General features: G+C 41.8%; 1 protein-coding gene across 1 annotated transcript in view; it reads right to left on the bottom strand.

The window, feature by feature from the left end:
- Positions 1 to 9,948: 9,948 nt before the first annotated feature.
- The window catches only part of SUCLG2 (succinate-CoA ligase GDP-forming subunit beta), a 232,409-nt gene continuing 229,085 nt past the window's right edge, over positions 9,949 to 13,272 (bottom strand). Inside the window, exon 11 of the mRNA XM_077821193.1 lies at positions 9,949 to 11,681. Within this exon, the coding sequence (XP_077677319.1) occupies positions 11,566 to 11,681 (116 nt within the window). The 3' untranslated portion in view covers positions 9,949 to 11,565. The remainder of the gene's footprint in view (positions 11,682 to 13,272) is intronic.

The following is a 13,272-nucleotide window of genomic DNA, read 5'->3' on the forward strand; positions in this document are numbered from 1 at the left end:
AGATTTGGCTGAGAAAGCATAAGGCTTGATCCAAAGCTCATTAAAGTCAATAGGAGTCTGGGACCTGTACTGAAGCTGGGCACGGTGCAGGGATGTAAAGGATGCTTTATTTCGCCTTTGTGCCTTGTCGATCCTGGGCTGGTTGGTGGCCAATTCACCCAGCAGCCCGGGCTGCACTAACTTGCACCCAGGAAAGATTTTGCTCTCTGGGAATGCTGCTAGCACAACACCTGCACCAGAAGGCTTTTGCTGAAGGTGGCAATGATGTAGAGCTGGCTCTAGACCAGCCAGGGGACCCCTTTACGCCTAGGACCAGATCATCCTGATTGATGTCCCTTTTCCATTAGCATAGCTGGGGTAAAGGGACCTCCGGCCAACCACAAACCATAAATCTGCTCTGATCAAGGGATTTGTGTGATATGAGTGACCCCCTCATAGTCACTATGCAGAGCTGTATCAAACCACCCCCATCTTTAAAGCAACTAACATGCCTATGTATGCAATGTGAAAATCCCACCTTATCTGTAGGAGATTCCTCCCACTAGGTTAACTCCACTGTACCACACTGAATTTTTGGTGTGGCATTTTAAGGTTCCAGGGATTAAACTTTCCAAAGTGCCTATGTGTCTTATGAGGAGGCTACGCCCCATTGCCTTTCAGGCTTTGGCTCTTAAATCACTTAGCCCATGGTCCTCAGAGATATTTAGATGCTTAACTCCCATTGATTTAATTGAAATCAGTGGGAGTCAGGCATCTAAATACCTTTGACTATCTGGGTGGTAGGCACTTTGGTAAATGCTACCCCAGGACAGTGCTGCACCATTGTATTATCTTTCATGGCAGTGATTCCAGGGATATCATGTGCAAGGGAAGGGTTGCAAGCATTTTGGAAGACAGAATTGCAATTCAAAACTAATTGGAGAAATGGTCTGAATTCATCAAGATGAAATTCCATAAACATACATAAATGCACAGCATGTCTCTTGGAAGGAAAAAATGCACAGCTACAAAGTGGGGACTAACTGTGGTTACCTGGAAAGGATCTAGTGATTGTAATGGACCACAAATTAAATATCAGTCAATAACATGGTGCTGTTGCCAAAAAAAAAAGAAGTCTACTATCATTCTGAGGTATGTTAACAGCAATGTTATACGTAAGCCATGGAGCTTTATGCCCGGTTCTGGGCACCACGCTTTAGGAAAGCTGTGGACAAATTGGAGACAGTCCAGAGGAGAGCAACAAAAATGATGTAAGGTTTAGACAACCTGATCTATGAGGTAAGGTGAAAAAATTGGCATGTTTAATCTTGAGGAAAGACTGAGGGGAGACTAGATACAGTCTTCAAATCTGCGAAGGGCTGGTATAAAGAGGACAGTGATCAATTGTTCTCACTGGCCACTGAAGGTAGGACAAGAAGTAATGGACTTAATCTGCAGCAAGGGAGATTTAGGTTAGACAGGAAAAATCTTCTAATTAGAAGGGTAGTTGGAATAGGCTTCCAAGGGGGCTTGTGGAATCCCCACCATTGGAGGTTTTTAAGAACAGGTTGGACAAACCCTATGCCAGGAATGGTCTAGGTTTACTTGGTCCTGCATCAGCACAGAGCCTGGACTTAAAGTCCCTTCCAGCCCTACATTTTTCTGATTGTATGATATTTTGGATATTTTATAGCTATACTTACCACCCTCCTGATTATACATATGGATTAATCTGCATTGCCTTATTGTCCCTTTTCCTAGCAAAGGAGAGGTTGTATCAGAGGAGGTTCTCACCTGGACCCTCATTTATTAAGCAAACCCTTACCCAGTCTGTAGGCAGATGGCGGCACCCGAGGTGAGACTTAGCCCTATGCTGAGACTTGTCTTAACAGAGTTCTCTTTGTAGTATTTATGACATTGAGGCTGAGGTACTCAAAGCCACCTACGGGATTAGGCTGCCCAGTTCCTGTTAGATATTGATGGGAATTGGGCATCTATATCACCTAGGTGACTTTGGAGCGGCCATCCTAAGTCAACACGAACACCAGCTGTGCTGAGAGCGATTGCTCTGAGCGTGGCACAATGAAAATTACCCCGCCACGCCATGTTCATTGGGAACACAGGAGCAAGTACCAGAGCATTAGAGTATGGGCAATAGCCCCTTTCCTGCTCAGTCTTGTTTGAAATGTTGTTATAACCCAATCCATTACTATAGCATCATTCATGTAAGAGCCTCTGAGAACATTTCCCAGCTAGGGCTGCTGTGGTTAAGGCAAGTCACAGGACTGGGTAATTAAGCTGCCCCACTCATCTACATGCAGGGCGCCTCCTGTAGCTGTCTTCCCAGAGAATGAAAGGAAATTACAAACACAGGATACAAGGGAGAGCCCATTTAGAAACTGTTCATTACAAGAGCATTGAGGTGAAGAGGCAGCAAGCTCCAGTGGACAGGCCGCTGGACTGAGACTCAGGAGATGTGAGTTGTATTCCCAGCTCTGCCACTGACTTGCTGGACAACCTTGAGCAAGTTACTTCACCTCTCGGCACCTATTTCCCCTCCTGTTACTGTCTGTCATGCCTATTTAGATTGAACATTCCTTTGGGGCAAGGACTGCCTCTTGCCTGTGTCTAGCAAAATGAGGCCCTGGTTTCAACTGTGGCAGTGAACACGGATGGGAAGTTAGGCAGTACAGAAAGTACTCTGGGGGGTGAAGCCTGCAGAACAGGATCAGATCAGTGGATTGGAGTGGGAGGATGGGTTGCAAGTGTGTAGAGGATTTACAAGCTAGGAGGTGAATTCACCTAAACTGTAAGGTCTCTAGGGCATATCGTGTCTTCCGTGTTACTTGTCTGTAACCTAGTACAATGGGGCCCTGATCCTCCAGGGGTGGGGGTTCCTAGGTGTTATTGTAATATAAACAATAATAGCTCATTTTGTAACGGATCCAGAAATGATCAAGAGCTGAGGCAAGGGGGCGGTTTTCTTCCCGTTTCTGGGAAATTCCTGTAGTAGCTTAAAAAAATCAATAGGGGATGGATTTTTTTTTTAAACTGAAGAGGAGATCCGGGAAAACCCCAGAAGAACTTACTGGTATTCCCCGTGCCCAAATACCCCAGGCACACAGACCTGCTATCCCATCCACAAACACCCCAGACAGCATGCCAGTACACAACTGTTGCTCAACCCCTGTAACCTCACTCCTGGCTATACTTTTGTTGAGGTCTTAGATTCCTGTGAACTACTGCGAAACTGGCCATGCCCTCCTCAGGAGGGCGATAGCATACCGAGGAAGTTAAATGAGCTCCCTTTGGCTCACCTAAGACCGCTGAGCCAGAGCAGCGTGATGTTTAACTGTTTATTCTAGTTTACCTGTAATAATCTAATAAATAGCAAAGTAGAATGAAAACAGAGTGAAGAACTCTAAAGGGAGTTATTACAGGAGAGATTTAGCAGAGCTGAGGTAATATTAAAGTGATGTGTTTTTAAAGTTTTTCAATTAGTTTATAATCACTGGCATCCGGCCAGTTTTGAGAGGCAATGACTTATCATGCAGGGATAGAAGAAAGTGTCAGCTACCACAACTGAAGATCGTGCCCCTCGGGTGAGCAGAAGAAGCTGAAACCCAGGGGTGATCCTGGAGTGGTGCAGGACTCTGACTAACAGCTCAATCCAGGTCTGAATTCTTACACAGTGAGCTGATGTCAGTCTGGATTTATTACTGGCCAGGAATAGATGGAGGCTGGAATTTAGCAGAAGGGTTCTAACCAATAGAGAGGAGTGAGTCTCGCAATGGGAGCACTGGGGGCAAACAATCTACCTAGTCTGAAGATGGAGCTTGATATGTTTATAAAGGAAATCATGCAACGAGGTGTCTACGATATCAGAGCACTGGACTGGACGACCCAAGAAGTCCCTTCCAGTACTATGTTCCTATCACTGGTGCAGATGAGAATGAGCAAGTTTGTCACATAAAATATAGTTTATTAATACTTAGCACTATTATATACAGACCTAAACACACACACTTGTGACAGAGAATGTAAGAACGGCCAGACTGGGTCAGACCAAAGGTCCATCTAGCCCAGTATCCTGTCTTCCGACTGTGCCCCGTGGCCAATGGCACTGCATAATAGAAATGCAACTACTTCATGTAGCTAATACATTTAGTTCTCCTGGGAAAAGTGGAGTTTCTTTGTGGGCATTTTTTTGCCTGTCAGATTTATTTTATATTTTTCAGGGAAAACAACAGAGTTCCCTGGGAATTGAGAGATTTGGGGGAGAGGACAGAAAATTTCAACAAAAATATTTCTGGTGAAATTTTAATAAGAACATTTGGATTTTTCATCAAAAATAAGAAAACTTTTAGGGTTGCAGTGGTTCAAAGTTTTTCTGCAGTTCCAAAAGCAAAAAGTTGAAAATATTTGGCTAAATGAAAGCACAGGGAGCCTGCTGATTTAAGGGGGTGAAAGCCCCTCTGCCTGTTCTGAGGAGGGGGAGGAAACGCTCCTTGTCCCCTGTGTGGGAGGAACCGGCCCTTACTCATTGATGGCTGTGTTGTACGTCTCCATGGAAATACCCACAGGAGGGGCAGTGTGGAAGTGGAGGTCAGGCAGGGAACTGATGTTCCTCTCATGGGGACTTCACCAAATATTCCCTGTAAACAGGGAGGGAGCTGTAGAGGCAGCATGGGGCCTGCCTTGCTCTGCAGCTCCTGGGAGTCTGTGAGGAAGGGACCTTCCTCCTTCACCCCTCCCAAGCCTGTTGATAGTCAGCCCTTCCACATTGCTCCTCTGGCACCCCTCTAACAGCATGGCTCCCCTCTAGCACCCCACACCTTTGCACACCTCCTGCTCTAGGGGGGATGCAGCAGAGACCCAATTAACGACCCCTCGAAGCAGCCTGAATTTATGCACAGGCAACTGCTTAGATGGCTGCGGACTACGGATTTAGGGCATGATCAGTGCAGACAGCCGCCTCACCCTTCCATACCTTCAAACCCCTTTGGAGGAGGAGCTTCCTCAGAGAACTTGCGTGTGAAGTAGGTGTCATTACAGGCCAGGTAGCACACTCCTATCTCTACACAAAAGTCACAGAGACAGTCAGCGTATGGAAATGCAGTCAGGTAGGGAAGGTCCATCTGATGCAGGTCCCTTTCCCTGCCTGAAGTGGAGACGGTTACCAAGCTTCAAATGAATCTTTTCTCCTTGTGTCTAAGCGTTTTCCTGTGTTTGACAAGCAGCGCACCACTAGAAAACCCGGGTGTACGGCTAATGGTTTGAAATCCGAAAATTGGGCCTTACAAGGCTGAACAAAGCCATTGAAAAGTTTCAGGACTGAGCAACAGTGCATCTATTTTCCTGATGAAAGGAACCTGCCATCAAACCTACTACAGCCGGGCTAGAAAAAAGTTTTAAATAAATGCGATTGGCACAAATTTTGCACCTCAGCATGCACACACATGTACTGATTTCCTCGGGGTGACAGGCAAATCCTGCTACTTTACTTACGAAAGGGCTTCAGGAAGCAGGGGAAAAATTGTTGGTGCAACCCGTTCCCTTTTAAATTAAACATATTCAGGTTGATAGAGACTCCTTGTTCTTCGCCTGGCCTGTTCCGCAGCACAATAGCCGTGTTCTTTCTGTTAAAATAAATCTTGTGTTTGCATACTCTGACTTTCATTTCCTGACAGCTGGACATCCATTCTCTGGGAACTAAATGAAAAGCTGCTTTTCTCAAGCATAAAGTCTCTCTCGCTACCAAGAAACCCTCCAGCCATAGAACCAATATTTTGGCATAGATAATGACCGGCCCCCACATAGCTGAAGACTACTTCACCACATTCCCAGTAAATTGCTCCTGCCCCCATTCCCAGCACGAGTGGAGTGGGGAGAGCAGGGTCTGTGTTCCTGGTGCTCCTCAAAGCCCTGTGACTGAGGGAGGGGAGAAAGAGTTCGGGCGTGTCTACATGGAGCTGCAGCAATGGGGGCGGGTGACATGATCCTCACATGGGTTACCTGGAGTTGTCTGCAGACCTGGTGTAAGTACTGAGATTCAAATTCCTTCCCCGGGTCACCACAGATGAAGCTTGGTGGGCTAAACTGCAACATGGCATGATTCACCAATGCTGCCTTGACTGTCCCAGTCCTTTTATCCTTCAGTGGCTGCACCACCGTTGACTTTGAGAGGGTGTCAGACGCTATCAGCTAATACCGATTTCCAGCTGGTGTTTCTGGTAATGGGCCTTTCAAGTGAATCTGTATGAACTCCCAGGACTTACTATGTTGGGGCATTTCCCCTAAAGGAAATTTGTCTCTTCTTGCTGGTGCTTTCCGGTCTCGACAGATAAAAAGTATTCAGTCCTTAACATGCGTGGCCATGTCTAACCAAAAAAATCTGCTGAATATGCCGATCAGTGTCTTTTCAGACACAGGTGGCCTGCACTTCGTTATCATGAAGGCCTCCAGTACTGTTCCCTGTAAGACAATCCTGTTATCTTCATACACCAGCAAATTGGTAGCTAGATCAATGGATAATCGTTCCTGAACTGCATTGAACCTACCCAGTCTGGGTCTCCTTCAGTAGATCTATCGGCAAACCAAACGTAACTCAGGGTCCTTTCACTGTTTTCACCAGATGTCATCACAAGACGAGTCTGAGTCTGTTCTCACTGCCCTCACCTCAATTTGTTCAAATGTAAATCGGACAGTGATCTTTGAAGCATTACACGTTATTAGGAATAGATGGAATGGGCCCAAGAATTTAAACTTCACAGCTGATGATCTCTGCTCCTTGAGAGGCTTTGAGATGCCAGCTACACTAGACACTGTCCCCAAGATCTGATTTTTCATTAGCTGCACTTCCTGGTCAGTCACATTAATTGCTCTTACCCAGAACTCCCAGTTTGGTCCTGCTCAAAACAGAGTTCCGCTAAACAGCAATCCCAACTGGATATTCATAGCTTCAAACTCTCCTACAGGTTCACTGCCGCAGTCCTTTACCCACAGGGGTGTTATTGCATAATGTCCTAGCTTCACCATAACTTTATTCTGAGCTATTCATCTCTGTCACTCTGTAGGCATGGCCAAGGCACGTCTAAAGTTGCCTGCCACAGTCCACACTTCCTCTTACCTACATCCAAAATGGATAGCTGAGTATTACCTAGGAACAAATTTGTTTTACTGTCCCTCCCACGAGTTCTTGTGATGCCCTCAATGGAATCCATTCCCAATACAACAGCCCTAGAAATATCTGTCACCGCAACAAAGTCCGTAGCACCCAGCTGTTCCTTTTTCTTTAGAAGAACTTTAAAGAGATCTTGTCAAACCCTAATACAATGTCAGTGTGCAAGGATTTTCATCCTTTTATTCTTGTTCTAATAGGGTCCCGTCCTAGAACCTTTGACAACATATCAAAATGTCACCTGAACTTACGTTCTGAAGCAAGTTATTACAAGGACGTTTGACACCATGTGTGCCTTTGGCTGGTGTTTTCCAGATGGCCTGTGCTTTGCAATCTGCCTTCCAGTACTTGTCGGGATTCTTATGAAGTAAAATAACTGCTGTGTCACTAATGTCATGCATGGGTTCTGCCTTAAACACTAGGCTTCTACACCCACTCCAATTTGGTCCGGTGAAAGTTTGACCACTCAGTACCCCCGTGGATGTTTTGTGCAGAAGACTGACAAAGCACCGTGACTCAGAATGGTGCAGCTAGAAGCTCACCCTTGTGCGCATACTGAAGTCAGTTGCTGAGTTTCTGCTGAATAGCAAACATCAATGGTCACCTTCTCCATACCTCTCCACAGGCAGCTCAGTGCCCTGCAGGACTGAGGCCATGCATCCAAAAGGGGGTAGGGGGTGAGGAATATAAAGACAAATTACAAGTAAGGGCTTTGGTTCCAATTCCTGGCACCAGCGGTTTTGGCACGTTTATTCCGTGCAAAGAACGTCAACCAAGGACATCGAACAACTAAAGAGTGAAAAGTACTTTTTGAACCCAGCACATGTTCTAATTATTGGAGTGAAAAAATGCTGCTGAATTTGGCATTTCTAACCTTCAAATTCCACCACACACAGTGTTGTCAAACCACGGCACCTCTGAAGTGCAAGCATTCTCCAAAGTTTATACAGTTTCTGCATATCGTCTCCAAAATAAAAATAAGGTTTTTCTAAGGGTGCAGTGCACTGCCCCATTCTGTATGTGGATATTGGGTATGATGCTTGGACAGGACTGGAAACACCTTATCATAAATGGAGGCATACAGCTTAAAACAAACCAACCAACATGCTTAAAAGCCTAAGATCACACAAGAATTGCCCATATGGAATTAAATCCACATCAACTTCACTTCACAGGTCCATAAAAAGGTACAGAATGGAAGAGCAGACAAGTCAGCAGGCAAACAAATCAGTCTTCTTACTCTAAAAAGAATAAGCAAAGTCATTAATTGGGTTGACTTTTGCATTTATTTGGCTAAATATTTGGTGCACGTGAAAACATTTGAAAAAATTTCATACAAATGTGCCAAATACTATTATTCTTTATGAATTTAGAACCAAAAAAGGTAAGTTATTGTGTGCATCTTTCACTCATTTTTATAGACACATTCCAGTGACTGTTGCAAATTACTGGATCAAAGTAGAGAAGATGCTTATGGTAAGGAAAGAAAAGACTTCTGTGACCAATATAAAAAGATTGTTTTAAATTTCAAGTACTATTTTCCCCACTAAATGCAAGAAACTGAAATTCACTGTTTAAGGCATGAGAAATACAGGATCAAGATTTTATCTGGTTGAGGTAAATAGGAGTTTTGTCACTGACTTTAGTAAGGCCATAAAGAACAGGGAGGAGCATTTATTCACATTCTGGGAAAGTAGGCAGCTCCATGGACATTAAGATGAATTTTAAAATGAAAAACTGGATCCATTTACAATCATATTTACCACTGGAAGTTGAGTCAGCTATTCTAAATTACTTCCCTCAAAAACCTAAACTCCTTTTCATGGGTTGCTAAATTTAATTACCAGTTCTGTATATTTTAAAAAATTTAGTAGAAAGTTTAAACACAAACTCCTAGGGAAATCAGCACTGCTTCAAACAATGCTGGTAGCAAAAAACATTTAATTCCAACTACCACAAAACTTTCAAAAGCACTAATTATTTAATATTTAAAAAGGCTACAAGTAATATGAAAATTTGGATTAATTAGCACAGGTCCAAACTAATACCCACTTCTCTCAGATCTATATGTAGATTAACCTGAGTGTGTGTGTATGCTGGATACCATAAGAAAGCTAAAAAGAAAAGGAGGACTTGTGGCACTTTAGAGACTAACACATTTATTAGAGCATAAGCTTTCGTGAACTACAGTTACAGCATCCGATAAAGTGAGCTGTAGCTCACGAAAGCTTATGCTCTAATAAATTTGTTAGTCTCTAAGGTGCTACAAGTCCTCCTTTTCTTTTTATGGATACAGACTAACACGGCTGCTACTCTGAAACCTGTCATAAGAAAGCTAGATACTGTATGGGACCTTAACAAGGAAATATTTACTTTACCACTTTACTGACTGACAAAAAAATGTTTTTATTTTCCTGTACTTAAAATATGTCATACTGAGATGTTTACGATAAGGGTTTCTTTCTTTTTCTTAAAAGTAGCCCACCGTATAATCATTTACCAGACCCTCATTAAATTGATCAAATACTTATTATCTTTAATTGAATTAGTAATTTTCTTATATGGACAGTAACTCACACTAGTATGTTTATCACTATTCTAATGAGGATATATTTTTTCCCTTGGGCAACAGGGTGAAGGAAGAGGAGAATAGCCTGAAGAATCTGGCTATACTGTATATCTACATAGATTAATTTAAATCAATCATTTTGAATATAAATGTTGTCACGGAAATGTCAACAAAAATATAAATGACAAAGTATTTTTTCCCAAATAAAGCAGAGTGTTGATTAGAGTGGAGCAAATAATTCACAATGAATAATTTATTAGACAAATTTTACCTTTTCCCCCATTTACAAATTGTTCAGAAACAGATCATGACATTATCTCATTGGTACTTTACTCAAAATTATTCACAAATTTCAGCAAACAGTTTGTGGTCTGCAATGTGTACTTCATTGATTAGTTACTCAAGCCACTTGGTAGTGTCTTCTGTTCCCTGATTGAATGATTTGTGTAAATAATCAACAGCTTGAATTATTATAACAGTACAAATGACTCTATAATCAAAATAGGATTTTTAGTCGATATAATCACATCTTCTTGTCAACTTGTTTGAAATGGGCCACCTTGTTTAAATTGGCCTCATTCGCATTACAAAAGTCATTTCCACCCCTTCTTATCAACTGTTGAGAATAGCCCACTTCCACCTTAATTGAATTGGCTCATCAGCACTGACCCCCCCACTTGGTAAGGCAACTCCCACCTTTTCATGTGCTGTGTATTTATACCTGCCTACTGTATTTTCCACTCCATGCATCTAATGAAGTGGGTTTTAGCCCATAAAAGCTTATGCCCAAATAAATTTGGTAGTCTCTAAGGTGCCCCAAGGACTCCTCGTTGTTCTTGTCTGAAGTATTTGCATTACTAATGCTTGAGCATTCAAACGTTTGTGAAAAGTGAACAAGAAAAGTTTTTTTCACAGCCAATCAAAATTCTTTTTTGGAAATAAAGTGACTATTTTGAGAATTTTTTTCTTATTACTCACATAGTGCGGCTATTGATTCGTACATTATGCTGAATATTCAGAATTGTAATAACTACTATTACTTAAAGAGTTTATTTTGAAAAGTTGGCAGCCATTAGATTCACTGCATACATACACCCATAGATACCGTATGGCACGGACACATTTGGAAGGACGGTACTCAATTTCACCTCCAAATGCTACTAAATCAACTGAATCACATGTCATCTGTTTACTGGTACAGTAGAAGAATGGACGGTCCTTTCACTACTACAAATAACGGTATTCAATTTTTCTTCCTATTGTGAGGTACACTTTTTGTATCTGAATACAAAGAAATCATTTTCAGGCATGGAGTGTGATACAAGCACAAATTATCTAAGGAAGAAAACTAACCTATTTATTGAAAGCAGATTTTTTTTTTGTTATTGTAAAAATTCATAAAAATACATCAATCGATGATTAGGCTTTACTTTTGCCTGCCGACTCTTTAGGACATTAAAAATGAACTCAAATGTTTTTCCAAAAAAATGTGGAAACAGTATTTGTTGGATTAGGGAAGAACCCTGTCGACAGGAGTCAGTAAGTTACTAACTATACCTTATTCACAAATCCATCAACTACATTATTTTGGAAAAAAACACACGCAAAAAAACCCCCAGGAACTTTGTGGAATTAAATGTTAATTAACGTATTTCTCAATCCAGAAATTTGCAGATTGAGGATTCACTAATTTTCGTACCGTCTGGGTTTGTCAGATGGATAAATTCAGCAATACTGATGACTGCTTTAAGGAACCCTAATAATTCTCCCTACAACAAGAATGTGAATGTCACTTCTGTGAATCACAGACCCTCTACAGGCAAATATCTTCAAGGAGTCATTTGTTTTCCACACTAGCCACTGCTTTCTTTGCTGCATCCTCAAGGTCCCTTGCAGAGGTAATTGGTAATCCACTTTCATTCAGAATGCGACGTGCCTCATGAACATTCGTTCCTAGAAAGGAAATTGAAAAGGTTAACTAATGAATACATGTTGCAAATGCTTTCCATTAACCCTTCATCAACCTGGTTTAAAGCATTAAACCTGATTTAATTTTGCTTTAAAGAGAGAGGAGTCACGTAGGGGTTTGAGCCCAGGAACTCCTAAAATCTAATTCCAACTCTGACAGTGCCTACTTCTGTGGCCTCAGATAAGCTGCTCTCTGATAATAGTACTTACCTATATCACAGGAGTGTTATGAGGACTCAGGGGCCAATCCAATGTCCTCTGAAGTCAATGAAAAGACTCCCATGGATAATGGACCATGCTCCATTCCATTAACTTTGTAAAACACTTTGAAGATTAAAAGCACTGGACACAAGTTAGGGGTATTATTATTACAAAAGAAAACCCACCACAGTTATTAATGATAACTCTAAAATCCACCTGTGATGGCCTCAAAGGAGTAAAATTATTATTATTTTTATTTTTAAGAAGCTTGAGGTTTCTGCGCAATCCTGAGAATTTGACTGTTTGGGAGTAGCTGATGCAGGTAGCCAAGGTATAGTCTGACCCTCTGACCATAAAGTACTTCTGCACCTCTGCTTAAAGTCCAGAAGGACTGGAGATGGAAGAGCATTCAACTGTAAATTATTCAGAGAATGAGCATGACATTATCCTTTGTTCCCTGAAAGATATCAAATACTATAATATCATTTGTAAGACTGTACAGCTATTGAACCTATGTGCTCTGTTTGTAGACAAATACTTCAAATACACTCAACAGAGCACTCTCATAGTCATGAAAAAAGGCTATAAATTGAGAGAGACATTTCAGGGAAATGCGTGTTTCACACTGTCAGACTCATATAAAAGGCAAATGCAGAGTTAAATGAGAACAGATTAATGAAAAGAGATGACTGATTGTCACTGAAGCTCTTCGTTTATTAATACTGCACAGGGACAGGTCCTTGAAATGTTCTGGCACAGTGATCACATATATTTAGTGTTTCCCCAGAAGTCTCTTACCTGGTTTGATGCAATACATTTGGCACCTCCTGGAAACACCAAACTGAAAATGATGGGCAGTTTTTACTTGCATTTCATGATGGGTGAGACAAAGGATTTAGAAAATTACTGGCAGACTTTCTCTCTCTTAACCCTTTCTGAGGATTTACTAAGCACATACTGAACATATAAAACTTCCAAAAGGAGGCGGACATGACACTTAAAAGGTAGGCTGTTAGGTATCTGAGACCCCAATATGGAGGATTGTTAAGAACTAGGCAAACTGTTCACAACCATCAGTGTGTTCAGTAATGTTAAGTTTATTCTCCTGTTCATTCATTGACTGCAAACAGGCTCTACTTTTTACTAAGATGTTCTCTGTATGTAAAACAACACTGGGTCAAAACAGTGCATTATAGAAATATGTGAAAGAACCTGGAATTTACTGAAAATGATATTCATACTCAAAATCACGATCTGACTGTGAAATCACTTTGCCCAGTATGTTAAAAGTGTGCCAGACATAATGGGACAAATTCGTCCCTGATTTCAGGCATCATAGATGCTCAGATATGACAGAAATGGGAGCGATATAGTT

Source organism: Eretmochelys imbricata, chromosome 7 (genome assembly GCF_965152235.1).
Source record: "Eretmochelys imbricata isolate rEreImb1 chromosome 7, rEreImb1.hap1, whole genome shotgun sequence".
Classification (NCBI taxonomy): domain Eukaryota; kingdom Metazoa; phylum Chordata; order Testudines; family Cheloniidae; genus Eretmochelys; species Eretmochelys imbricata.